The 27,521-nt window shown below is 45.4% G+C and overlaps 1 protein-coding gene across 4 annotated transcripts in view; it reads left to right on the top strand.

The window, feature by feature from the left end:
- Positions 1-6: 6 nt before the first annotated feature.
- The window catches only part of IQSEC2 (IQ motif and Sec7 domain 2), a 79,821-nt gene continuing 52,306 nt past the window's right edge, over positions 7-27,521 (top strand). For 3 of the 4 annotated variants that reach the window (XM_004694997.1, XM_012734303.1, XM_012734306.1), the window contains exon 1: positions 7-755. In XM_004694997.1, the coding sequence (XP_004695054.1) occupies positions 49-755 (707 nt within the window). In that variant the 5' untranslated portion in view covers positions 7-48. The remainder of the gene's footprint in view (positions 756-27,521) is intronic. The other variant, XM_012734304.1, reaches the window with a different exon arrangement.

Raw genomic sequence — 27,521 nt, 5'->3', positions numbered from 1 at the left:
GCTGGGACCGGGCTCTCCTGCCCTTTCCCCTGCCCCTGGGCGGCTAGGATGGAGGCGGGGTCCGGGCCCCCGGGCGGGCCGGGATCCGAGAGCCCCAACCGGGCGGTGGAGTATCTGCTGGAGCTGAACAACATCATCGAGAGCCAGCAGCAGCTGCTGGAGACCCAGCGGCGGCGCATCGAAGAGCTGGAGGGCCAGCTGGACCAGCTCACCCAAGAGAACCGCGACCTGCGGGAGGAGAGCCAGCTGCACCGCGGGGAGCTGCACCGGGACCCCCACGGGGCGCGGGACAGCCCGGGGCGAGAGAGCCAGTACCAGAATCTGCGCGAGACCCAGTTCCACCACCGCGAGCTGCGGGAGAGCCAGTTCCACCAGGCGGCCCGGGACGTGGGCTACCCGAACCGCGACAGCGCCTACCAGAACCGGGAGGCTGTGTATCGGGACAAGGAGCGGGACGCCTCCTACCCGCTCCAGGACTCTACCGGCTACCCGGCGCGCGAACGCGACGTGGCCCAGTGCCACCTGCACCACGAGAACCCAGTCCTGGGTCGCGAGCGTGGCGGGCGGGAGGCCGGGCCCGCGCACTCCGGCCGCGAGAAGGATGCCGGCTATTCGGCCGCGGTGGGCGTGGGGTCCCGGGCCCCGCGGGAGCGGGGCCAGCTGAGCCGTGGTGCATCCAGGAGCTCCAGTCCCGGGGCTGGCGGCGGCCACAGCACCAGTACCAGCACCAGCCCGGCCACAACGCTCCAGAGAAAGTAAGGAATGTTGTGTTTGTACCCCTAGCTCTTGCCCTCTAGTTCCCTCTCCAACTTGTCCAGCTGCTAAAGTAAGAAGCCTGTGTCTGATTGCCGGCCTCTTCTTCTATCCCAAGCTGCCTGGAAAAGCCAGGTCCCCCTCATGCCGCCAACACCCCTTCTCTAGCCACCTGAGACAGGGTTGGGTGCATGAGTGCAGGCGTCTCTTCTCCAAACCGTGGTTAGCGAGGGCCTAGAGTAGTCATCACCCCCTTTACTTCTTCACCCCCAGCAGTCCCCTGGCTGGAGGATGGCTTGTCATTTATTTATTTATTTTGAATGTGCTGGTTGAGATTTTTATTGTCTGCCATGGTGTGAACTCATAGCCTGGAGGGAAAGAAATCCCCCTTCCTTTTTTTTTTTTTTTTGTCCTGTTGGGGTCTCCTCCCCAGGTCCACAGTGCAGGCCTGGTCTCTGGCAACCTCAGCTTCCATCCTTTTCCAGAGAGGCAGGTGGGGTCCAGAATGGCTGCTGGAAGCTGAGATATCCCTCAGAGGGGAATGGCAGCACATCCTAACTGGGGAGGGGGGGCAAAGATGGAGGCCAGGCCCTTGGCTAGTTCCTCCAAGACCACCCCTTCCACCCTTTAAGAAATGAGCCACCTAGTTATGAGTATGGGTGCTCTTCAGGGAAGTGAAGTCTACAGAGCTTTCCTCTTGTTGGATCAATGCCAGTTTCTGGGCTGGGGCCTGTATGTCAGCCTATTTGGGACACCTGGGTGTTTTATCTGGGATATGGGCTGGACCCACTTCTATGAAGACACCACCGTGAGCTGTTTGAGATAAATGTCAGACTGAGAGAGTCAAGGACATGCAGGTTCACAGGGCATTCCTAAAGGCTTCTTTATTTCTTTTCTGTTGTATGGGAAAGACCATTGAACTGGGAGTTAGGAGACCTGGGTTCTGTTTCCAGCTCTGCTGCAGAATGGCTTTGTGACCTTGACTGAGTGCGTTCCTTTCTCAGGCCATCAGTTCCTCTTTCTGAAAGACCAGGTCTACCTTGGCTGCTCTTTGAGGGCCCCTCCAGCTTAGATTTGACAGTTCTGTGACTAATCCAGCCACTCTACAGAGCAAGTCTGAAGTCCTCTAGCGAATGGACAGCCTTCCCCCTCCTCTCACTGCTCAGCTGGTCCTACCATGTGCCACAACCAGTGGAGTGTCTCTTGGAGGCTGGGCTGGGGGTGGGGAAGCCTTCTGCCTCAGGAAATCTGCCGGGAGACAGCTCTCTGCAACTCCCCCGTGGTGAGGCAGCAGGCTGGGGTGCTGGGTTGAGATGGCTGGGCCCCAGGAGCAGCAGCTGCGGCTCGAGGACTCAGCTGGGCTCCACTACAGTGCACCCTCAGCTGAGTTTGGTGTGACTGCCCTAGCGTAGTCTGGGGGCGAGGGGCATGGGCTGCCCTGCCCAGGTGGGGTTCTGGGCAACTGGTTCCTGGAGAACTGACCGTGTGTAGCTGGGGCACTTCACTAAAGACAGGGTACAGATTGACCAACCCAGGCCCTTTTCAGTGGAGGGCCACAGTGGGGCGGGAGTAGAGGAAGCCTGGATGGGCACTGTGGTCCTTGAGTCCGGCTGTTGGAGGCCTGGGACAGAGGAAGCAGTCATCTTATGTGTGGCTCCAGGAAGCAGAACTAGAAGCAGTAGGGAAATCTGAGATAAATCACAGAGAACTTTCCAACCTAGCTGGCTGGTGATGCAGTGGACTGCCTCAAGAGGTGGGGGTGGGTTCTGGCTGGACGTGTTGAAGAGAGCTAGAGACAGCATAATTCCTGAATCAGCTCGATGAAATAACTTAGGTCTTCCCCAGTTCCAGGATTCTATCACTTTCCGATTCTTCATCCTGCAGACGTGGGTCTGAATCTCTTGGCTGGCTAGAAGCCCATATGCTCTTGAGCTCTGTGCTTCTGCCATTGAACTGGCCTGACTCTTGGGCCTTCCCTTTTCATGCATCCTCCAGGCTTTTGTTGGCTTTCCTGGCTTCACATTTCCTACTGGATTAATAAGGGGGTTTAGATAGTACTTTGCATACTTTGCATTTCTCCTAACCATATATTAGATATTTGCACAGCCATCGTTACCTCTTTTGGGCCTTGCACCAAGTCTGTGCAGTGAGCATTAGCAACTGTTTTAGAGCTAGGGAAACTGAGGTCCCAAGATGAAGGGACCTTGCTCAAGGTTATGCTGCTGGTTACTAGTGGAGCTGGGACTAGAATCCGAGTCCAGTGGTCTCTGAGGCTGTTATTTTTCTGCTAGTGCTTTCCGGCCCATAGGAGTGTGTTGACTGCAGGACCTGGCCAGGCCCTGAACTGGGAGCTCTGGGTAACTAGAGGATTAGCGCAGAAGGAGGTGACCGAAGTGAGAGGGGAATGGACAGAGGAGGAAAGCCTGTCTCCTTCCTTCCTGTTCCCCCTCCTGGCCAGGTGTCAGGAAGGCCTGTTGATGCAGTAGCCATTGCTGCCATCACAGCTGCTGCTGCAGGCGACTCCCCCTGCCAGGCCTGTTCTGGGTTTGGAAGGAGTGGGTGAGAAGTCTGCCGCTGGAAGCAAGGCGGGCAGGGTGGGAGTTTAGCAGCAGAGGCTGCAGCATTGGGGGAGGATAGGTAGAGCTGGAACAGGCTGGGTGCTCCTGGTCCCCAGGCTCCCTCTGCTGGAGGAAGAGGAGCGAGGGGCTTGGGTACAGCTGCCCCTTGTGGGGGACCCCCTCAGCCCAGAGACTTTTCATCCTGCCAAGGGCCACAGTCCACAGTGTACAGCCAGAGAAACTGAGGGCTCAGTGAAGTGACACCGCAGAGGTCATACTACCAACAGGACTGCCTCCTGGTCCTGTGAACTTTTCCCTCTATTGCAGCTGATAGCTGTCACCCATGCCGTGCCCACAGGATTCCCACATCCTCCTGCACTGGCTCTTCTGGACAGGTTCCCAGATGCCAGTATGTCGTCTGCTGTACTTTGGGTGTGGCCTTTCTAAAGCAGCATGGAGTCAGATGACACCCAACATTCTTCCTCCTGGTCCTCTGTTTGTGGGGAAGCTTTGTTTGTTTGTTTTTCTGTTGTGAGTGGCTGTTGGTCTTTCCCCCTGAAACAGTCACCCCCCCCCCACACACACACCCCAGATGATTAGAGAAAACATTGCTGTCATTGGTGAGCTAGGCTTGCCCCCCGTTTCGGTGCTAGCACCTGGAAGGATTTACAGGTACATTGGGGCCAGTGCCAAGTTGCTGCACTCTGGAAAGCACTGCATTTTCCATGCTTTTTGCGTGGGCCCAGCTCTGGTTCTGCTATAGGTGGTAGTGGGCTGAGCTGGTTAGCGGTAGATCCCCATCTCCTTTTTCTACCCCCTGTCCACCCCACAAGCTGACCCACATTTGGGGACAGCAAATGGAGGGACCAGCCTGGTGTTCTTGACAGCCAGGGTACTGCGTGGTCTCCTGCATGGCTGCTGGGCTGTCTCCCAAGTGGAGTGTCAGTGTGCTCCCTGCAGGGCTGAGTGCACAAGGAAGGAGGGAGGAGGGATCAAGTGAGCCCAGGGAGGGGCTCTAGGAAAGTCTGTCTCCTTTGGGGTCTCGGGTACTTTCCTGGGGTGGAGGGAAGTTCTCATTCTTCCCAGAGGGAAAACTTTATTGTGCCCCCACTGTGTTGTGAGCGTTATACTCGCGTGGGAGGAAATGATACTGTCGACTTGAATGAAAATTTGAGGAGTCTTGCTTCTCTGTATAGATCTGGGGCAGGAATGGGGTTGTTGTCAGCCACAAACATTTTTTTTCTGGCTCTTTTACAGAGCAGGAGGGCCCACCGGGCTGAGCAAACACCATGCTCTCTGGGCTGGTAGAGCTCCCCTCCCAGTACCAGAGACACAAGGCTCTGGGCTTGGCTGCCATGGGGATGGTGTTCGGGACAAAATGAATAGCAAGGTGACAAGGAGTGGAGGTTTGGGGATGAAGAAGGGGTCAGAGCAGTCCAGGCCACTGGCTGAGGACCCAGGTGGGGACCTTCGAAGGAAAGTGTCTCCTGGTGTCAAAGGGAGAGCGGTGAGAGGAATAACCTGGACCCAGACTGGCCACCTGCTACCCTTTGCATGCTTATCTGTCACAACCCTGTCTCCTGTGACCTTTGAATTTTCTGGGAACAGAGTACAGGCCTGGGGCATGGAGAAGAGGCCACATGTCTACTGAGTGAGTCTCAGCCTTCTGTGTGCTAGGCATCACCCTGGGTGACTTTATGTAATAATAGCTAACAATTTTTACTGCATTTGCTGTGTGCTGAGCACTGTTTGTCCTGAGCACTTGCTCTGTATTCTTTCCGTCTCCACATGAATCATTTGATGTACATATTGTTATTAAATCCATTTTACAGACGAGGAAACTGAGGCCCTAGAAAGGTTGGATAAACGACCCAAGGTCACTCAAAGAATAAGCAGAAGTGAGAAGGAGCCGAGGTGGGTAAAGCCCAGCATCCTCAGTGTTCCTACAGAGTCCCTGCGGGGAAGTTGTTGTTATCCTCAATTGTCAGATGAAATGAAGATCAGAGAGGTGCTGCGAGCTGCCTCGGTCACCTGCACAGGGCCAGAACGGGCTGCCTGCCGCCTCCCAGGGAAGGGTGGGGGCTGGAGTTGTTGAATACATTCTAGGCGTGACTGTGGGCTTCCCCAGCGGAGATCCTGGGAGTCAGACTCGTCTCCTGGGGGTTGCTCCTTTTGCTCCTGCCCTATCGAGCCTCTAATAAGGCACAGCCCGGCTCAGCTCCCTCAGGATGCCAAAGGTTTCACCCTCTCTTTGGCCTGTAGGAGAATGTTAAGATTCTTTTGCTGCCATGCCCGGCCCTTTAGCATTTGCCCCCCACTCATCTTCCTCCTCTCATCTGTTCCCAGACCATGCTCCAGCCAGACTGGCCCGGGTGCCATGTCATTAGCTCCCTCAGCCCTCTGCTAAGCTCTGGGTCTCCACGCATGCTGTTCGCATCTTTTAGGCTCTCTATCTGGTTCCCACGTTGAGCTGAACTTTCCTTCTCACATGTTTGTGTGCTGGTCTGTCCATCCCCCTTGAAATAAGCACTTTTGCCCCCTTTTATGCATCTCGATGGTTATTTGTTTATTTCTTGTATCCCCTCTATTAGATTGAGAGACGTTTCAGTTTGACATTTAACAAGCATATATTGAGTGCTTGTTGCAGCAGGCCCTGTGCTGGGAATTGCACCAATAAGTGAAGGAGCTAGGACTTCTGAAACATATAGCACAGCACATAGTAGTTGCCCAGTAAATGTCGAGTAGACAAATGAATGTCAGATTAAGTCCTCTAATGTCTGGGGGTGCCTCACGTTTTCTTCATGTCAGGATTCCTGTAAGAGAGGCGACTCATTTTGAGAATCCCGACCTCTTGGTGGCTTTCTCCTTAGACTCCCTGGAGCCATTTGGCCCCAGCTCTCTGTGCTTCTCACACGTCAGTCTTGTTCATAAAATGTCAAGGTAGTGAGTTGGATGAGACTGTGGAGACTTTTTGGCCCCTGACATCCCTATGTCTTCTCCTGGCCATGAACCCCCATGCAGGGTCTTCTGTTTTGAAAGGGGAAAAGAGGCCTGCACAGAACCTGTGTGCAGTCTGCCCTGTCCGGTGAGGAGTTGCTATTTATCCATCAAATTTTTACTGGATGCAGACCTTAGGCTAGTCACAGTATCCTGGAGTCAGGATAACAGGAGCCCCTCTGGTTCATCCCCTGTTGTATCCCCTGGCAGAATAATAAACACTGGTTGGTGGGGAGGGAGATGCACGAATGTCTTATTTCCTCTTTTGAGGCAACTCACTCAACCAAGATAATGTGCTCACTTCCTCATGGTATGCAGTCCTCCAAGCACCACGTGGGAAGCACTTACCAGGGGAAGCCCATTCTCAGCCATCAGAAGCTGAAACTCTGGGACTTGAGCATTTGCAGAAAGTATAGTGCCAGGGGAGAAGGGTTCTGTCTGACTTCCGGAAGTCACTTAACTTTCAGACATGACCTTCTCAAGTGGTATATGGGGACAAAACTGTATTTTCTGACGTGTAAAATTCATATTGCCCCTCCCAACCCTACCCATGCACGTAGCAGAAAATCATCTCCTGTCTGCCCAGCACACCCATCAAAGTCCTGATGGGGTTGGGAAAAGCTGAGGGAACTGGATGGAAAAGAATATGTGAGGCTGCCCCGCCCCCTAGAGGTAGAATGTAGCAAACAAAACAGCCTAGTCCAGAGTGATGCATCACGTCCTTTTAAAAACAAAGATGACAATCCAGGGCTATATAGCAGGTCAGGATGATTCCTCATATTTTAAAAGAAAAATTATTATACTTATCACTTGACATGTACATTTTGGTAATATCAAATGTGTTTCTTTGTAATTGTGTGATATCCATTCCTTTTTAAAATAAATAATATGAATACGTATCTGAACCTGGTGGCTTCCTACTGGATTCCAGTAGACAGTGTACTGCATTCACCAGAAGAAAAACAGTATTTTACTCTACCTAATCACCATAGAATTATTGTCATTTTGTCGGTGACAATTAAATAACATATATGAAGTGCTTGCTACCCAGCATGTACTTACTAAGCATTAGGCATTATTATTAATAACAACTTTGCAAAACTCTGCTGTGGAAGGCAGGAGGGAGAAAGCCATGTGGCGGCTCACCGCATTTTGAGAGAGAGGTCAGTGCAGTGAATGCTGTGTGCCTACATGTCACACACATGGCTTTATGGTCTCGCAGGCAGGAAGCTTTGCCATTTGTACTATATGATTCCTGGTGTTGGGGTGCTCACAGTTGGATGGAGAAGATGGGCTTGAAACAGTACACTGCAATACGGTGCCATGTGTACTCTGCTAGAGGGAGCACAGGGGTCACGGGTGCCCAAGGGGAAGACTTCTGCCTAGACTATTGGGCTTCCTAGAATACATGATGACTGAGCTGAGGCTTGGAGGAAGAGGAGGAGTTAGCTGCGTGAAGAGTGATGGCATAGGTTGGTGGGAAAGGGAGGTAAAGGGGAGGTTAAGGCCGAGGAGACAGCTTGGGCAACAGTACAGAGGAGTGGAACCAGAAGGGTGTGTGGGGAGGAGGCGAGCGCTTTAAACAGGTCAGTAGAAAGCTCGAAGGGGGAGGCAGGGAGAGTCAGGAGAGAAGGCCGAAGAATCACCACCGAGATCAGAAGGACACTTGAATAGCAGATTAGCTTTACTCTTGGAAGTTGGGAGCCAACATTGGCTTTCAAGCTGGGGAAGAAGTGTGTACTGTAGAGTACAGGGTGACCTGCTAAAAGTCATGTTTTAGAGAGGTCCTGCTGGAGGGTGGTTTGGAAGGTAGGTTGGAGGGCATCAAATGAGGAGACTGGTGTGACAAGCTCCATGAGAGGTGTGAAGGCCTGAGCCCAGGCACTGAGTGGAGACAGTCCACTGGGGGAGAAAGACAGTGACAACATGTTGGCAAGTACTGGGACAGAGGGTGCAGCCTATGGTAGGAGCTTCGGGTGGCAGCAGTCTGTCATGGTCAGTACGGTTTTAATAATGCCAACATAAAAGTCAAGAAAATTTGAGTTGGGAGCCCTTTAAAAGTCACTCAACTCAAGCTATTTCCTTTACAGATGAGAAGACTGAGGCCCAGAAAAAGGCCTCATCTAAGACCACTCACCATCTGTGCTAAGAAGCTGTGGCAAAGAGTCCCTCTAATCATGTTGGCATTCAAGCAGTGCTTCTTAAATGGGCCAGTTAATTCTTTGAAATTCTGTGATGGTGGCAGGGATCTTTATCTTTGTGTCCTACAGATGGGAAAACAGGCTCAGGGAGGCCAGGTGGCTTTTTTGGGAGGAAGTGCTGACTGGGTGCCACCTCCTGAAGCATTTCTTGTTTCAGTGCCTGACAGGTCCTGTGCTCCAGTTCTGCCCTTTGGAAATCAGATTCATAACTGGGGAGTTGACCCAGGCTTCTCTTGGTCCGGTCAGCCCCAGTCTCCTTTCTGCTGGGTTCTTCCGTCAAGGTCCTCATTTAACTTAGCTGAGGCAGTGCAGAGGCGGCTTCTGGTGTGACTGACCGCCAGTCTTGCTCTCATGGAAGAGGACAGTCCTGTCATCACTGTGTTCCCGTGGCCTTGGACAGAGCGTTTCCAGCCGGGTGCTTTGTTTGGAGGCCCCCCCGTAGCATGATTCACAAAGAGTGAGGTATGGAGACAAAGGTTTAAATCTGAATATAAGCTCCGCCCCAACCCACTGATGACCTCAGCTAGGCATTTTACCTTATGTTTTAGTTTCCTCATCTGTAAAATGGGATGAGAAGGTCCATCTCTCAGGAATGACCAAGATCACTTGAATGGCATTCCCTCACACTTGCAGGTACTCAATAAAGTCTTTACTGGAGGAAGAAAACAGTAAAATAACCCACCATTGTGCCAGACCATATATTCTCATACTTCAACTTGTTTGCTAGCATTATCCATCTTTTTTATTTTAGCTATTCTGACCATTGTGTAGTGGTATTTCACTATAGTTTTACTTTGCATTTTTTAAAGATTATTTATTTATGCATACAGAACTGGGGTACAGGCCAGAGATGCGGAGGGTGAGAGGCTTCACCAGAGACATAGTGGGGAACAGAACAGGCAGATCAACGAAGTACACTGCTGAGGGGAGCAGCGGGCGGGTCAGGAGAGGTCTGCCACACCATGTGGTCACCCCCGGGGCAGGCGGGAGTCGAACTCATGCGGAAGCGGCTTTAGATTCTCAGTGCTGTGCTTTAACCCGCTGCGCCACCAGGGAGGGCCTTACTTTGCATTTTCCTGGTGTCTAAAGCAATAGGGAACTTTTTCGTGTTATTATTGGCCAGTCATAGATCTGTTTAAGTCTTTAACCTGTTTCCAAACATTAGATTAGTTGCTTTTTCATTGTTGAGTTGTGGGAGTTCTTTATATATTCTGGATCTATATCTGTTGTTGTAGACAGGTGTCGGGGAAGTTTCCCCCCACACTATCACTTACCTACTCATTTTTGGTTTTTCTCTTTCATTTTTTCCTTTTATTTTATATATTTTTTACATTGTTCTTCATTTTGTCCATTTTTTTTCATCTCAGTTGTAATCCCCGTGGGCTTCCCATCACCACTTCACCATAGTCCTATGTGCTCTTCCCGCCCCCTCAATTTGTAATCATTATAATGCCCATAGATTCTTTAGCTGTTAAAGACTGGAATAGCGCATCATTAAAATAGTTTTTAAAAACAACAGTAACAGGAAAACAACAGAAATGGTCACTTCTTTCTTCATGAAGTCTCCCATGAATAATGACTTGAACAATTCTGCACTAGGCAAAGATTTGCTCCCGTTGAGAAGTGGTCTATTTCCTCCTTCTTAATAGGAGGCTGTCATGGCTCGTTGTATCTTCCTTTCTGCCTCAGCTACCAGTTAATTTGAAGTACGGCTCCAGCATCTCTGTTGATCTTACTTTTTAGTTCAATTTTTATTCTCTCTTTATCTGTGTTCTTGGAGTAAGCTACCTCAAATCCTTTGTGACTCAGGCAGGTATAAATAACTAATGAGTGTAAATAGCTGAATGAATGGAAGGCTGGAGAGGCTGGACTGGCAGTGGTGGGGGTTCACAAGGACCAAGGGGTGGTACAGGCTGGGGCAGCTGAGAGAGAATACGTCTCCTCAGATGACTGTGGTAGAAGGAGTTGAGGGGTTGGTTAGTGGGGAGTCAGTCCTAGACTGAAGCACTGTTCTGCTCCCACTCTTTTAAGAAGCTTGGGCTGGACAATAAAACCTTATATTGTCTAGAACCATCCACCTCCCCCATTTTGAGGTGCAAATAAAGAGAAGGGACTTTTAAAAATTTAAACCAAAGCAGTACATACACATAATTTTGCAAAGGCAAATAGTTCATGGGGAAGTATGTAGTAAAAAGCTGTTTCCCACACAGTGAACTCTGGTGATGGGCCTTTGGTGCTTTGGTGGTGGGTATGTACAGTAACAACAGCCAAAATATAGCGTTGCAAGCAAACCAGTGTTACTTCAATAATAAAAAAAAAAGCAATTAAAACAGACCAAAAATAAAGGAAGAAAAGTTCTCACCCTGTCCCCATTTCCCAACCACCAGAGATGCAGTTTCTGTATTTTATTTTTTTTCCACTTAGGTTGTCTACATATCTCTAAAAACGTCAATGGTTTTTTCTTCATTTATCAACTTTAGACATTATTGACAAATGAGCATTTAGCTCTATTTGTTACCTTTGTAAAATACTACCTTATTTAGTTTTTTTTTTTTATAAATTGATGTGCCTTTGTTTTGTATCCTTTTAAAAAAAAAGTATTTATGCATACAGGAACTGGGGTACAGGCCAGAGATGTGGGGGAGGGGGGTGGTGCGAGGATTCACCAGAAACAGAGTGGGGAGCAGAACAGGCGAATCTACTGAAATACACTGCTGAGGGGTGCAGTGGGCAAGACAGGAGAGGTCTGCTGCACCAAGTGGGTCAGCTTCCTGGCCGGGGATGGAACTGATGGTGCAGTGGCTGAGGACAGCTTCATCACCAGAGAGAGCCCTGTTTTACATTCTTGTTTGTGTTTGGATATTATAAGACCTCCCCCCTCAGGTGTGGTCCCCATAACTCTCCCACCACAAAATCACCCACATCACTCATCATCCTTCATCACCATCCCCAGAGGCCTGCTCTCTCTCTCCGCCGCCTTCCCCTCTGGATGTCTCAGATCTATGGCCAGCTTTCAAGAGTTGGTTTTAAAGTCTTTGTCTGCCCCCTTTGTTTGGCTCCTCTCTATTCTGTTTGAAACTGTGATTTCTGATTTCACTAGTTTCTCGTAGGATCTCTTGACCACTCTGGTTAGATGTTGTTATTAGTACCCCTCCCCCCTCCATCTCTCTTCCACCTTTCCACCTCCCGCCTTCTGGGTTCTGGACTTTAGCAGGAAAGGGATGTTGATTACACTTGTGATCTGTTCTGTAACAATAAATAGGTCTCTATATGTTTTAGTGAAATTGATCTTAGAAGCCAACCATGTTTATGTAGTAAGAGTATGTCGGTGTTATTCATTGCAGGGCATAATAGTGTACTAGAATTTCACCTTACTCCCCACAGGTCCACTGTCATAACTGCTGTATTCCCAGGAAAATGTTCCTAGCCCCAGATCAGATGAATTTTCCTTATGCTCTACGAGTTGCTCAAAATGCTGCCACTTTTTATTTTGCTTCAAATTTGGGCCAGGACTTTTATTATTTTTATTGCTTGCTTGCATGCTATCATGTGGAGTTCTTTGAAACCACAGTATAATCATAGCACATCTCCTGGTGACATTTTACTTGGAGATTTTTAGGAGAGGATTTTTTTTTAACTTCAGAACATTGAAATAAAATATGCATAGAGAAAAGTGCTCATATTGCAAGTGAATAGCTTGGTCAATTTTTACAAGCCTTTTACAAGATTATACCTATGTGACCAGCACTCAGATCAAGATCTGTTTTTCATTCACCCTACTTGGTACTCAGTGAAAACCTTTCAATTTGATGCATTTTGTCTTTTGCTATATAATTTCTTCAATAAATTCCTCCCCTCCATTATCTCTTTCAGAAATGTCGCTTAGTTGGATGTTGAGCTTCCTGGATTGATCCTCTAGGCCACTAACCTTTTCTCTCATATTTTCTATTTTATAATTTATGAATGAGTTAATAGAAAGTCTGACTGAGATTGCTATATACTCATACTGGCCTGTTCACTCGCTGGCTTTATTTCTGGTGAGCCACCAGGGAGCTAGCTGTTATGACGGTGCTTTCCAGATGCAGCAATGAAAAGCACTTTACCCCGGGGGCATCAGCGTGCAGCTAGGCGCCCGGACACCTCCCCATCGAATTCCTTTAGCAAGGGACTCCCTCATATTTTGCTTATGGGTTAAAGGCAGGCAGATTTTTTTCTGGGTCTGAGAGCTGCTTTTAGCCCCCGGGCAGCCTTAGCCTCCCTGGTATCTACCACCTCCAGGTCTGGAGGCTCTCTGGGCCTCTTCTGACTTTCTCCCCAACTGCATCACCCTGAGTGGGGTCCCCACCTCTCATTTAACTGGAAATATTCTTTTCTTGTTTTTTTGCTTCCAGAAATTTGTTGAAATCTCTCATTCCGTGATATCCTCTCCCACCCTCTTCATTATTCTGAGTTGATAACCTTATTTTATTCTTCACTTTCATGGTAGTGGTGGTCCTGGCAGAGAGGGGAGATAAACACTTATGCTCTTGAGATCTAGACTAAAGCTAAAGCTACTTTTAAAAAAATGGTTGTTTTGAAATGAACGGACTAAACAAAACACAAATAAGCCCTTAGATGTATGAAAAAAATAGTAGTTACCAGAAGGGAAGAGGGAGGAGTAAATTGAGTAAAAGGGGTAAATTGTATGGAGATATGTAGAAACTAGACTTTGGTGGTGAACATAATGTAATATATACAAATGTTGATTTGCAAGGCCTTACACCTGAAAGCTGTTATTAATGTTATTAGCCAATACTGTGTCAGTTGAAAAAAAGAACAAGAAAAAGAAATGGTTGTTTTGTTTTTGCAAATCAGATTGAGAATAGAAATTATCAGTAAGCACCTGCCCCCCCCCAAAATGGCCAACCCCAGGTGGCCTCATTTTGGCATATGGTGTTGCCTCTGACTCCAGCCCTTTCGTTATTGTCCCTGGGGCAGCTTCCAGAGCACCCTTATCCCCGACTTCTGTCACCTGGACCCATGTAGTCATGTCAAAGCCTTCAAAAGAAGAACTGGAGACCTGGCTACTGACTGCCTGACCTCTCTCATGCCACTGCCTCCCTTTGCTGCTCCACTCCCTGGGCGCCCTCACTGTGACTAGAGAGGGCCTGGTTGCTGTGAGCTGTGCTTTGGCAGGAATGGGTGGGTGCTTGGAGAGCTGCCCAGCCTCCTTGGCTGAGGCAGTGGGAGCAGGTGGGCCACAGACAGGCCCCAAGTGCACAGGAGGGGGCTTTGAGGCTGAGCTGAGGCTTCTGCAATCGCAAGCTGCTTTAGCTGCTCCCCATTCCACCCACTCTCTTTCCCATCATGGCTGAACCTCCATCCCTCTGGAGGCAGAGGGAGGCAAGAAGGGAGGGCTGGAGAGCCAGTTCCATTTTCCTTTTATCTCTCTCCCTCTCCCCCCCCCACCCCAACTCCTCTCCTTCCCTTTCTTTCTGTATGCTTAGTGCTGAGCTGATCTGGGCTGCAATACCTGTGCCTAACCAACCTTCCCTTTTCCGTGTTTCCGCCATTCCATCCTTGAATAGGTATCTCTTCCAGAAGCCCTCCCTGAATGCACATGGTGTGGGCGCCTGTATGGAAGGGAGGTAGGAGCCAAGTGAAGGAGGGGGCCAAGCTCACCACAGCATGGGAGATGAAGTGCTGCTTAGCTCTGGTGTGACAGAAGGAAGCCACAGCTGTGGCAGTTAAACGCATTGGTTTTGGAGTCAGACAAACACAGCCTTGAATCTCAGCTCCCTTACCTACTACCTGTATGACTCGACTTAAATCTCATTGCTGCTCCAAGACTCAGTTTTCACATCTCTACAACGCAAAGAAAAATAACTACCTTGCATAGCTGTTATGAAGAAAACACAAGTCCAGAACACTGTAGATACTTAATCAATATTTACTTGATTAACTTTGGGTTATTAGAAGGCAGAATATGTTAAAGGCCAAATAAAGTCTGCTCTAGTGATTGAAAAGAAAGTGAGATCGGGGGAGGCAGCATTTGACCTTGTTATTCCATGGACAGAGCCCCTAAGGGACTCCCCAGCAATGGTAGCCTGAGGTTCACACTCTGACCTAATGTTCAAGGCTCCCTTGTCATGGCCTCTGCCTGTCCTTCTATTTCATTTAAAAATGTGAAATGATTCTTGCCTCTTTATTTCCTGGAAAAGAAATGTTCAAGTGATAGATACTTTCTTTAAAGTGTGTAGCCATTACCCTTTTCCTCCTCCTTCTCCCACAACTTGTTCAATGAGTAGTGGTAATCAAGAACTGTAGGAAGAGTAATCACCAGCAAAAGGATAATCAGTAACTGAAACCACTGTGACCTTGGTTTTGCATCCCTGTACCATCTTGGTCTTCAGTGTGTATTCATTGCCCAAAGCAGGCAGGTTATCCAGCAAGCTCTCTGATTTGTCCTGTGGTTCATCTGTTTATTTTCTTTTGGTAAACTTTATAAAATTTTCTTTCTTGTCACCATGACCTCATCCACCTGACTTTGGTACCGTCTCTTTTTGTCATTGGTAGGCCTGATTCTTGGTTCAGATGGGCCCCTCAGAAAAGTCCTCCTGTCCACCTGAATTATCTTTCAAAAGGTTTTTACTTTCTGTTTTTGTATTGGCCTGATTTATGTGGCACTTTCACTTAAGGAGGCAATTTCTCTCTTAGTGCTTTTTTAACTTCCTGGCCATCGCAAATAAACCTCAAACCCCTTGTGGTCTGGGAAAGCTTTTAGGTGCTCTGTTGGGTAGTATCTTTCCAGTCACTTTATACCTTTCCTAATCTGCAGTCCAATCTAGGGTCCCCTCCACGTAGTAGAGTTATTCATACTTCCATGCTTATATTCTGGCTGTTTTCTTGGCTAAGGATACCTTTTCCCCTCTGTCTCCATGGCAGAGATCTACTCGATTATTGGAAAACATCTTTTATGTGCCTCACACTATTCCAGCCACTTAGAAACAGTGAGAAATCTTAGAAAACAGACAAAATCTTTTCTCTGCAGGGCTGATACTGGGGGGGGGGGGAGTGTGCAGGGCAGAAAAGAAGAAATAAGCAAGACACAGGGTCTATCAAATAGTGGAAAGTGCTACTGAGAAAATAAAGCTGGCGGTCAACTCCACCGTAGCCAATATTTTAATGATTATGCAACCTTTTCTCATGTAAGCATTTTCCAGTGGCATTACATGTTCAGTACAACCATAACTCCATCAAACAACTTTATCAGGTTAGTGCTGTTTTTATCTGCACTATATCAACGAATAGCCTTAACAATCTAACTCACACAGGAGGAACAGAGCTGGGATTCGGACAGAGCCTAACTGACCCAAAGTTTGTGCTCACTTTGCTTTTTTGCCCCCAGGAAACTTTATCACAAGTCTCTGAAGTCAGAATTATTATACCTGTTTTCTAGTCAGGAAAACTGAGGTTCAGGGAGGGGAGTGAGTTAATCCATTGCAGAGCAAGTAATTAGATTTCATTCCAGATGTTCCCAGCACTCAAGGCTAGGCCTTTCTCTAAACCCTGAGCCCTCCACACCTTTGTGCTTGACTGCCTTCACATTTGCAGTCCCCGGCAAAGGTGGCAATTGAAGCCCTTGGCCTTCCCTCCTTCTCTTCCCACCCGTGGTTCATATGGAACCTTGAAAAGCATGTGAACACCCCAGCACACATCGAGGCCCTTCCTCTTGGGCCTAGCAGATGGACCTGGCTGACAAGACCATGCAGCTACTGAAAGTAAGCTTAAGACATATGGGCAGGAAATTCTGGGATTCTGAGGTATTTGGTATTCACTCAAGAAGAGAAGGTGCCAGTGGTCCCAATAGGCATATTCCCTCAGCTCAGCAGACCCTTTACCTCATAAAGAGGAGTTTATACAGTGTGGGGCCCAGTGAAGAGCCCTTTGTACCCTACTGTAGCCTGTGATACATCTGTAGTAGGCCAGGCTCCAAGATCCTCTTCGCTGGGCTTCCTGAGCTAGGTCCTGCTCTGTAGTTGGGTTGAGAGTATTCCATGGGCCTGGGATTCTGGCATGTCTGGCCAGTGATGAAAGGAGCCTTGCTAGCAAGAGGCTCTGAGCGTGCACCCGGGCCCTGACTTCCCTTGGTACTGTTCTTCATGGCACTTCCAGTATACGCAGCCTCGTTTCTTAGTTGTTGAGAAAGATTATACATTAGATGTGTTCTTCCATTAGAAAATTTAGAAAAACTTGGAAAAGTAAGGAAAGAAAGATTGCCCATCATTCTAACAAATGTATCCACACTGAACATTTGGTATAATTCCCCCTTCTCTGCATTATTTTTATAGAGTTGAAATGATACCGTTTTTTTTCTTGCTGTTTTCATTTGAACATTTTCCCTTGTAATTGCATATTCTTCATAACCATCATTTTAAATGGCAACTGATATACCATAATGTACTTAATCATCCTCTGAATACAGGGCAGAAAAACTCGACCCATTTTTTTCATTGCTCTGAATCATGCTGGGGAGGGCACATTTGCACATACAGCTTTTAGGGCGCTGATCCTTAAGAAACCGTTGTACTCAACTTATTTTCCCTTTCCCTTCTTCCCCTGTGGCTGGATCTGATCCATTCTTAGAGTTACTCTTTATTCATTCATTCCCTTGGCACACATTTACTCTGTACTTCTGTGGACCAGACCCTGAGGTCGTACAGGTGTAAGACAAAGCCCCAGCCAGCTAGGAGCTCCCAGTCTGCAGGGAGAGTCAGGCATGGAAATGGACAATTTCAGAACAGTTTCATCAGAGCTGTAATGGAGGCAATAAAAGGATCCTGTAGGAGAACAGAGCAGGGGCTCCTGTTTGCCTAAATGAGTCATGGAGGATGAATAGGAGTTGGCTTGAATTAGAAGGGTAACTTCCTGTTAAACATAATGAGTTGAATAAACTTATTTATCTCTGCTGCTTCCCCAAATTTTACTGAAATATGAGAAAAGGAATAAAACAGGTAGAGACATGTAAGATATGAGATGCTGACCAGACATAGTTACTGCAGAGAACCTGAGAAAGGCTCAGGATCCAGGGGTCCTATGAATGCAGAAGGCAGGGGAAATAAAGCATGCAAATGAAAACAAGACACTACTGAGTCTTAATAGACTCTCTTGACTCCTTCCCAGCCACCCTCCTCCCACAGCCCTAGCTCTGCAGATGGAGAGTGATTCTTTGCAGATTGAAGTTGAGAGGCTCTAGGCTTGGGGACATAAGGAACAACAGAGGTTGGGGAGAAACAGGGCTGAAAGCACAAGGATCTACATTCCAAACCATTGAGACTCCCAGCTCTTCCCACACCCTACTTTCAACACACCAAAGTCAGGAGCACATGAGACAGTAAAAGATTCTTCTCTGGGGAAACTGAAAGGCTCCAGGAAAAGGCTTCCAAAAGGTGCTATTTGTGAGTCTTCCAACAAAGAGTAGGCTTTCAGCCCAGTAACTGTGTAATGGGGCCCCCCGCCCAGCATGCTCCATCGACACACAGAGCTTCCCATCAGCTTGTTAGTGTTATTAGAACTCATCACCAGGATCATCACCCAAGGGCCCTTAAGATAAGTATATATCGTACTATATAAGTAAAACCTCAATACAACTGGCATTAGAAAACTCCCAAGCCCTAGGTAGCCAGAGATAATCATATAGCGCAGTGCTAGTCAAGGAAGACCATCGATCTGCAAGGCTGACCAAAAAAAGCAAGCAAACAAGCATAAAAAGGAACTTGGAAGGAACAAAGATAATGAAGGGAAGACAAGCAATCCAGGAAATTAAAGATAGTAGGAGCCAAATAAAGATTATAGCAAGATTAGAAACTAAAAGGCAAGGAAATATCCTAGGGAGCAAAACAGCAAGATGAAGAGATGGAGAAAAGAAAAGTTGAGAAAACAGAAGGATCTGTTGAGGAACTCTAGCATATAACAAGAGTAGCATGTAACAAATGCACACAGAAAGGTGAAGGAGTCCAGGAAATGGAAAGTCCATCACAGATGACAAGGGACCCTCAGAGTGATGGAAAGGGGGTGAACTCAGGGCAGTACCTGTGCAAGCCAGGAAAGCAAGTATCATTGGCAGCAGGGATGGATGTCTGAAAGGAAAAGAAGTCCGATAGAGTGCTTGATGTGTCAAAACATATTGAGTGGAGAATTGCACAGGTGACAGAGTTTGGGGAAAACTGATCATAGGAATGAAGAAAACTAAGCAAGAAAGTGTCCCCCCACCCCAAGTAATCAACACAGGGTGAGGTGGCATATAAGCTGTCAGGAAAGAAATGTAATTATAGCAAATGATATTTCTCCATCGCTAGTATCTGTGCAGTCATAGGGTTGTAAACCACCAATATTGACTTAATCAAAACTCATTTAACTGCATTGGTAGAGGAGTGATGTACACCTGCATGAAAACTAGGGGCTGAGGTTGGTAACATGTGTTAGAGCACTGTATCTTCTCCCTGCATAGTAGGAATTCAGTAAGTAATGTAATTTTTTTAACTCAAGAAATAGAAGTATATTTTTTTTATTGAGAAATGAAGAGTAAAGGTCTAGAAAGACAGTTAAAAGACTTGGGATGGGTTTGTCTCTGAGACTGGAAGTTGAAGTTGAAGACAACTAATCTTTGACAGAGGCACAAAGAATATGCAGTGGAACAAAGAAAGTGTGTTTAATAAATGTGCTGGAAAAACTGGGCTGCTGTGTGCAAAAAAAATGAAGGTAGACTACTATCTCACACCATGCACAAAACCAATTCAAAAAGGATTAAAGTACTAGACATAAGACCTGAAACCATAAAATATATAGAAGAAAATATTGGTGAAACACTACATGACCAGTAACATCTTTAAAGATCCATCACCCAAAGCAAAGATAGTGAAGGAAAGGAGAAACAGCTGGGACTACATCAAAGAGCTTCTGTACAGCAAAAGAGACATTAACCAAAACAAAGAGACACCCCCACTGGTTGGGAGAAAATGCACTATTTACAATAGGCAAGATGTGGACCAACCCAAATGGCCAAAAACAGATGACTGGATCAAGAAAATGTGGTACATATACACAGTGGAATATTACTCAACAATCAAAAGAGATAAATGCATACCATTTGCACAAAATGGATGGAGCTGAAAGGGATCATGCCTCGTGAAATAAGCCAGAAAGAAAAAAATACATGATGGTTTCATTTATAGGAGGAGTATAAGGGATCAGGGACAAAAAAAAATAATTGTGATAAAGTAAAAACCAAAATCAACAAACAGCTATAAACCAGAGACATTCTACAGGGAGTGAGAGGGGAATAGGATCAAAACTGGTGAGAAGAGCAAAAAGGGACTATGGTGATGGTACATGGGTGAATTGGTGGTGGGAATTCCATGTGGGTTACAATCGAGATGAAAAAGGATACATTTTACAAAAACGAAGAATGATGTAAAAAATATTAAAATAAAAAATATTTAAAAAATAATATCCTTGTTTATTTTTTCACATTATAGGATTTCTTCCTTCAGGTGCAGTCACTGGACTGTCCCCACTACCGAAGTACCCACAGTCTCCTACCACACCCCACTGTGCTCACCTCCCCCCCTGTTCTAACTCTCCCCCTCTTCCCTCTCTCAAACCCCTCCTGAGTGTCTCAGATCTATGGTCTGCTTTCAAGGGTCAGTCTTAGAGTTTGTCTTTTTCCTGACCCTTTGGTTTCTCTAGATTCCACATACAAGTGAAACCATCTGGTATTTATCTTTCTCCTTCTGGTTCACTTCACTTATAATAATTCCTTCCATGTGGACACAAATGGCATGAGTTTCCTTATTAATGACTGAGTAGTATTCCATTGTATGTATAGGCCTCATCTTCTTGATCTGATCCATTCATCTCTTCTGGGGCATTTAGGTTGTTTCCATATCTTGGGTATTGTAAATGGTGCTGCAGTAAACATATGAGTGCAGGTTTCCTTTCGAATTAGTGATTTTGTGCCCTTTCAATAGATACCTAGAAGTGGAGTTGCTGGGTCATATGGTAGATCCATTTTAGTCTTTGAGAAGACTCCGCACTTCCTTCCATAGGAGCTAGACCAATTTATATTTCCACCAACATGGTAAAAGTATTCCCTTTTCTCCACACCCTTGCCAGCACTTTCTGGTTTTGTTTTGTTTTGTTTTGTTTTATTAATTAAGCCATTCTCACAGGTGTGAGGTAGGTAGTATCTCCTTGTGGTTTTGACTTGAATATCTCTGATGGTAGGTGATGATGAGCATTTTTTCATGTCTGTTGGCCACTGGCATGTTTGCTTTAGAGAAGTGCCTGTTTAGCTCTTCTGCCCATTTTTTTAAATTGGGTTTGTTTTTATGTTGAGTTGTATAAGTGCTTTGTAGATCATTGGTATCAATCCCTTATCAGATATATGCTGGGCAGATATTTTTTCCCATTTACCAGGGTGTCTTTTTTGCTTGATAGAGTGCTAGCTTATTTTTCCCTTTATTTTCCTTGCTGCTAGAGATGAGTCTGTGAGGATGTTTCTGAGTTTTATGTCATGGAGTAATTTGTCTGTTTTCTTCTATTTTATGGTTTTGGGTATTACATTCCAGTCTTTTATCCATTTTGAGTTGATTTTTGTGTATGGTGTGAGATAATGATCTAGTTTCACTCTTGCATATGGCAGTCCAGTTCTCCCAGAATCATTTACTGAAAAGGCTTTCCTTGTTGTAGTATATATACTTGCTTCTTTGTTATATTTTAGTTGTCTATAAATGTGTCATTTTATTTCTGGGCTCTCAATTCTATTCCATTGGATAATTTGTCTGATTTTATTCCATTACCATGCTTTTTTTTTTTTTTTTTAAAGATTTATTTATTTATTCATATAGAACTGGGGTACAGGCCAGAGATGCGGAGGGTGAGAGGATTCACCAGAGACAGAGTGGGGAGCAGAACAGGCAGATCGACGAAGTACACTGCTGAGGGGAGCAGCGGGCGTGTCAGGAGAGGTCTGCCACGCCATGTGGTCTCCTCCGGGGCAGGCGGGAATCGAACTCATGCGGAAGTGGCTTTAGCTTCTCAGTGCAGTGCTTTAACCCGCTGCGCCACCAGGGAGGGCCTACCATGCTTTTTTTAAAAAAATGATTTATTTACTCATACAGAACTAGGGTACAGGTGAGAGGTGCAGGAGCAGTGAGAGGCTTCACTAGAGACAGAGCGGGCAGCAGAACAGGCAGATCGAGGAAGTACACTGCTGAGGGGAGCAACGGGCAGGTCAGGAGAGGTCTGCCGCACCATGTGGATCACCTCGATAGTGGGGATTGAACTCATGCTGAAGTGGCTTTAACTTTTTAGTGCTATGCTTTAACCCGCTGCACCACCAGGGAAGGCCTCCATTACCATGCTTTTAAAATTATTATGGCTTTACAGTATGCTTTGAAGTCCTCTATTCCCCCATTTTTACTCAGAAGAGTTTGTCTATTCCATATGAATTTTAGTAATCTTTGTTCTACTTCTTTGAAAAATGCCATCGGGAGTTTTATTGGGATAGCATTGAATCTCTAAATTGCTTTGGGAAGGATGGCCACATTGATAATGCTGATTCTTCCAGTGACACAAGCTATTCACTCCCTCTCCCCTTCTTGGAATTTCTGCACGCCGACGCCTTCCCATCTTAGGGTCCTGCCTGTCCTGCCTCCAGTCACCTCAAAAGTTGGAGCTGGTCTCGACATTCCAGTCTGCGAATAGGGTATATTTTTCCATTTCTTTGTGTCTTCTATTTCTTTTAGTTTTCCTTGAAAAGTTTTCTTTTTACCTCCTTTATTAAGTTTATTCCTAGGTTTTTTATTTTGTGAGATTGTACATGGGATAGCTTTCTTAATTTCTTCTTTCAGTTCATTATTTGATATAGGAAGGCAGGTTATCTGTGTGTTAATTTTGTACCTTGCCACTTTGCCGAACTGGATTATTATTTCAGTTAGTTTTTCCATGGAGTCTGTGGGGTTCTCTACTTATATTATCATATCATCAGCAAATGATAGCTTTACTTCTTCTTTTCCAGTTTGGATTCCTTTTTTTTTTTTTTTTTAAAGATTTATTTATTTATCCATATAGAACTGGGGTACAGGCCAGAGATGCGGAGGGTGAGAGGATTCACCAGAGACAGAGTGGGGAGCAGAACAGGCAGATCGACGAAGTACACTGCTGAGGGGAGCAGCGGGTGGGTCAGGAGAGGTCTGCTGCGCCATGTGGTCTCCTCCGGGTCAGGCGGGGATCGAACTCATGCGGAAGTGGCTTTAGCTTCTCAGTGCAGTGCTTTAACCCGCTGCGCCACCAGGGAGGGCCTGGATTCCTTTTACTGCTTTCTCTTGCCTAATTGTTTTAGATAGGACTTCTAATATGTTTAATACTGCTGATGAGAGTGGACATACTGTCTTTCACCAGATATCAGTGGAAAATCAGTTTTTCACCATTGAGAATAATATTAGCTGTGGGTTTTTCATATATGACTTTTGTTATGTTATATTCCTTTTATCCTATTTTTCAAGCATAAATGGATGCTGGCGCTTACCAAATGCTTTCTTGGCATCTACCAATATAACCAAGTGGCTTTTCTTTTCCTTTATTTTCTGTTCCCTTTGATGTATTACATTGATTGATTTTTAGATGTTGAACCATCCTTGTGTTCCTGGTATAAATCTCATTTGGTCATGGTGTATATTCTTTGTAGTACACTGTTGGATATGGTTTGCTGAGATTTTGTTGAGGATGTTTTGTGTCTGTTCCTTAGGGAGATTGGTTTGTAGTTTTCTTTCCTTGTACTGTCTTTGTTTTGTTTTGGTATTAGCATAATGTTGGCCTCATAAAACATGTTTGGAATAATTGCTTTTCTCTCACTTCTTTAGAGTCTGAGCAGGATAGGTTATCAGTTCGTTTTGGTGGAACTCACTTGTGAAGCCATCTGGTCCTGGACTTTTGTGTGGGGGGAGAGTTTTGATTACTGTTTCAATTGCCTTGCTTGTGATTGATTTGTTTGTGGTTTCTATTTCTTCCCTACTCAGTCTTGGGTGATTGTATAATTCTAAGAATCTGTTTATTTCATCTAAGTTGTTGAATTTGTTTGTGTATAAATATTCATAGTAATCTCTTTTCCTGTGAATTTCTGCAGTGTCATAACTTCTCCTCTTTCATTTTTTATCCTGTTTATTTGACTTTTATCACTCTGTTTCTTAGTAAGCCTAGTTAAAGATTTGTCTATTTTGTTTATTTTTTCAAAGCACCAGTTTTTTGTTTCATTGATCTTTTGGGCTACCTTTTTTATTTCTATTACATTTATTTCTGCTCTAGTTTTTTATTAATTCTTTCTACTGTCATTTGAATTTTTTATTCTTTTTCTAGTTTCTTGAGATAAGAGACAAAATTGTTTGTTTGGGCTCTTTTTATAACAGATTAATAATGTGGGCCTGTATTGCTATATGCATCCCTCTTAGAACTTCTTTTTCTGTACCCCATACATTCTGAAAGGTTATATCCTCATTATCATTTGCTTCAAGGTATTTTTTTATTTATTCTTTGATTTTCTCATTAACCCAGTGGTTATTCATTGGTGTATTATTCAGTCCGGACATACTAAAGTATTTCCTTGCTTTCTTTTTGTAGGTGATTTGTAGTTGTACTTTTATGGTCAGAGAAGTTACTTGGTGTGCTTTCTATTTTCATAAATGTGTTGGTATTTCCCGTGTGACACAGTATGTGATCATCCTGGAGAATGACCCATGTGCACTTGAGAAAAATGTGTATTTGGTTTTTTACAGGTGTAGTGCTGTATAAATGTCTATTAGGTCCATGTGGTCTAGTTCTTTGGTTAGGGCAACTCTGTCCTTACTTATTTTCTCATTGATTTTTCCATTGGTGAGAGTGGGGTATTGAAGTCTCCAACCACATGTGTATTTTCTCCAGGTCTGTTATCAATTTTGATAATTGTCATCTGATTTATTTTGTGTTCCTTTGTTCGGTGAGTATATATTGATGAGTGTTATGTCTTCCTGTTGTATTGTTCCCTTAACCATTTTATGGTGTCCATCACTGTCCCTTGTTACTTTTTAAAGCTGGGAGTCTATTTTGTCGGACATAAGAATCGCTTTCCCCCTTCCTTTGGGTGCCATTGGCTTGCAGGATTGTTTTTCCATCCGCTTACTTTCAGTCTATGTTTATTCTTGGTACTTATGTGTATTTCCTGGAGGCAGCAGAAGGTTAGATTCTGTTTTCTAACCCAACTGTATACTCTGCCTTTTAAAAAAATATATTTATTTATTTATTTATTTATGCATATAAGAACTGGGGTTTAGGCCAGAGGTGTGGGGGAGGAAAGACCCCATCAGAGACAGAGTAAGGAGCAGAACAGGCAGATGTACTGAAATACACCGCTGAGGAGAGCAGCGGGTGGACCAAGAGAATCCTGCCACACCATGTGGCTCACCTCCCTGGGTGGGGATTGAACTCACACTACAATGGCCATAGACAGCCTCACACTGCTGCACTTTAACCCTTTGCACCAACAGGGAGAGCCCTGTATATTCTGTCTTTTTATCGGTGAATTTAGAACATTAATGTTTACAGTGATTATCGACATGTAAATGTCCATCACTGCCATTTTATTCCTAGCTTTGTGGTTCTATTTAATTCCTTATTCATCTCTTTGTGTTCTTTCCACTCTTTGGTTTAGATCTAAGGGTTCTTTTAATATTTATTGGGGTAAAGGGTGGTTTAGTGGATGCAGTCTCCCTAAGATACTTTTTGTCTGAGAAGGAACTTATCTTTCTGTCACACAGGAAGGAGAGTTTTGCAGGATAGAGTACTCTTGGCTGGCATTTTTTTTTCTTGGAATATGTCATTTTGAATATGTCATTCCATTCTCTTCTTGTCCTTACTGTTTCTTTAGAGAGATCTGATGGTAGTCTAATTGACACCATTATAGGTTATATGTTTCCTTTTTTTTTTTTTTTAATAGCTGTGTTGGATGGTGATAGTCTTTTTTTTTTTTAAGATGTATTTATTTATACATATAGAGCTAGGGTACAGGTCAGAGGTGCAGGGGCAGTGACCAGAGACAGAGCGGGGAGCAGAACAGGTAGGTTGACAAAGTACAATGCTGAGGGGAGCAGTGGGGGTTCAGGAGAGGTCTGCTTCACCATGTGGATCACCTCCGGGGCTGGGGGTCAAACTTGCACTGAAGTGGCTGCAGCTCACTTGCAGTGCTGTTCTTTAACCCACTGTGCCACCAGAGAGGACCGGTTATATGTTTCTTATTCCTTGTCAGCTTCATTGTTTTTTCTTTGTCTTTGACTCTGGGAGTTTTACTACTATGTGTCTTGCTGTTTTTCTTTGATCTAGGTAGCTAGGTGTTCTTTTGCTTCCTTTATTTTTATGTTCATCTCCCTCTTCAAGTTTGGGGAGTTGTCCTCTACTGTTTCTCTAAATAGATTCTCATTTACCTTCTCTCTCATTCCTCTTTCTGGAATTTCTATGATTCTTACATATTTCTTCTCCTCATGGTGTCAGATAATTCTCGAAGTGTTTCTTCACTTTCCTGTTTTCTTTGTTCCTCTCTTTCCTTTTCTATCTTTCTTCTTATCTCTTTTTTATTTTCAAGGTCATCAATTCATTCTTCTATTTTAATTTGTTCTATTTCCATGCTTTTCTTCTGAATTTTTTGCTTCCTTCTGTAATTCCATTATTTCGTTGTTTAAGGTTTCAGTTTTGAACATCTGTTAGTTGATTGTGTTTCTCATAGTATTCATTTCCTTTTCTGAGTTTTCCTTGTGTTGTTCCCATTCTTTTCTTAATCACGGCCATCTTGAATTCTTTGTCTGATAGGTGAGGGAGCTCTTTCAAGTCTTTGTGGTTTGGTTCTTGGGTTTTGTTTTCCTACCTGTGGTGTATTGTTACCCTGAGGGCTTGCTTGGCTATTTGCATTTTTCTTTCTCCTCATTGTTTGCTTTGTTGTAGTTGGGGTTTTTTTTGTGTGGGCGCATCCTTCTCTTCCAGTGGTTCTGTGTGTTTTCTTAATGGTGGGCACAGCTACTGGGGTCTTGTAGGACTGAAATGGTGCTAGCACCTCCCCCAAAGAACTTCTGGCCCTTGTTCTGGTGGCTGGAAGAGGCTAAGATGGTGCTGGGTCAAGAGGCTGAGTTGCTGGCACCTCACCTTGCCAAGGAGCAGTGGCTCAGGGTCTGTTTCTGGTGGCCAGGAGGGCAAAGAGTTGCTGAAGACCCATGATATAGAATGAGGCCCTTTTGGGCCCATTCTGGAGCTTGAGTACACCAACACACTGGTGGCTGAGTGCTGAATGGGATGCATTTCCCAGGTGTGGTTGGGGGTGAAGAACTTGGCCTTGTGAGGCCTGGATTGGGGCTTTTGTCTACTCCTGAGGAGCTGTTAGCTGGGCCTGGAGTCAGGGTGCTTACCGGGAATGTTGCTGAGGAGCCCTAAAGTAGAATAAGATCCTGCAAGGCCCAGGTCATGGCACAGGTGGCACTTGTGGCTGAACACTGTAGGAGTCCTGATTTTTAGACATGTTACTCAAAGCCTGGCTGGAGGTTTGGTCTGTCTCTTTTAGATAACTGCATTTTTTGTTTCTGATACATTTTGTTTGTTTTATTAGTTGAGCTCTCGAGGACAATGTTGTTTATCTAATTCAGATTCTTGAGGAAAGGCACTTGATTGTTACTCCAGATGCTGTTTATAGATTGCTCGGTGGACCCGAACCGAAGGTGGGAATCCAGTCAAGGGGTGAGGCAGACACTGCAATCTGGCAACTTGAAAACTGACATTCTTTTCAGTCATTCTGCCCTGTTGTCTCTGTAAGTCCCTAAAAGGCTTAGGAACTTTCAATATCTTGCCATGCATTCTCTCATCTACCAGACTGCCTCATGTACCTGAAAGTAGCAACATCAAAATCCTTGGTCAGATTGCACACTGGCTTTTTGTTGCAGAAAATATGGTCACTATACTC

The sequence above is a fragment of the Condylura cristata genome, unplaced genomic scaffold (genome assembly GCF_000260355.1).
Source record: "Condylura cristata isolate star-nosed mole 26May11 unplaced genomic scaffold, ConCri1.0 scaffold00053, whole genome shotgun sequence".
NCBI lineage: Eukaryota > Metazoa > Chordata > Mammalia > Eulipotyphla > Talpidae > Condylura > Condylura cristata.
The sequence above is the reverse complement of the archived record's forward strand: the minus strand, read 5'-3'. Positions and strand labels throughout refer to the sequence as shown.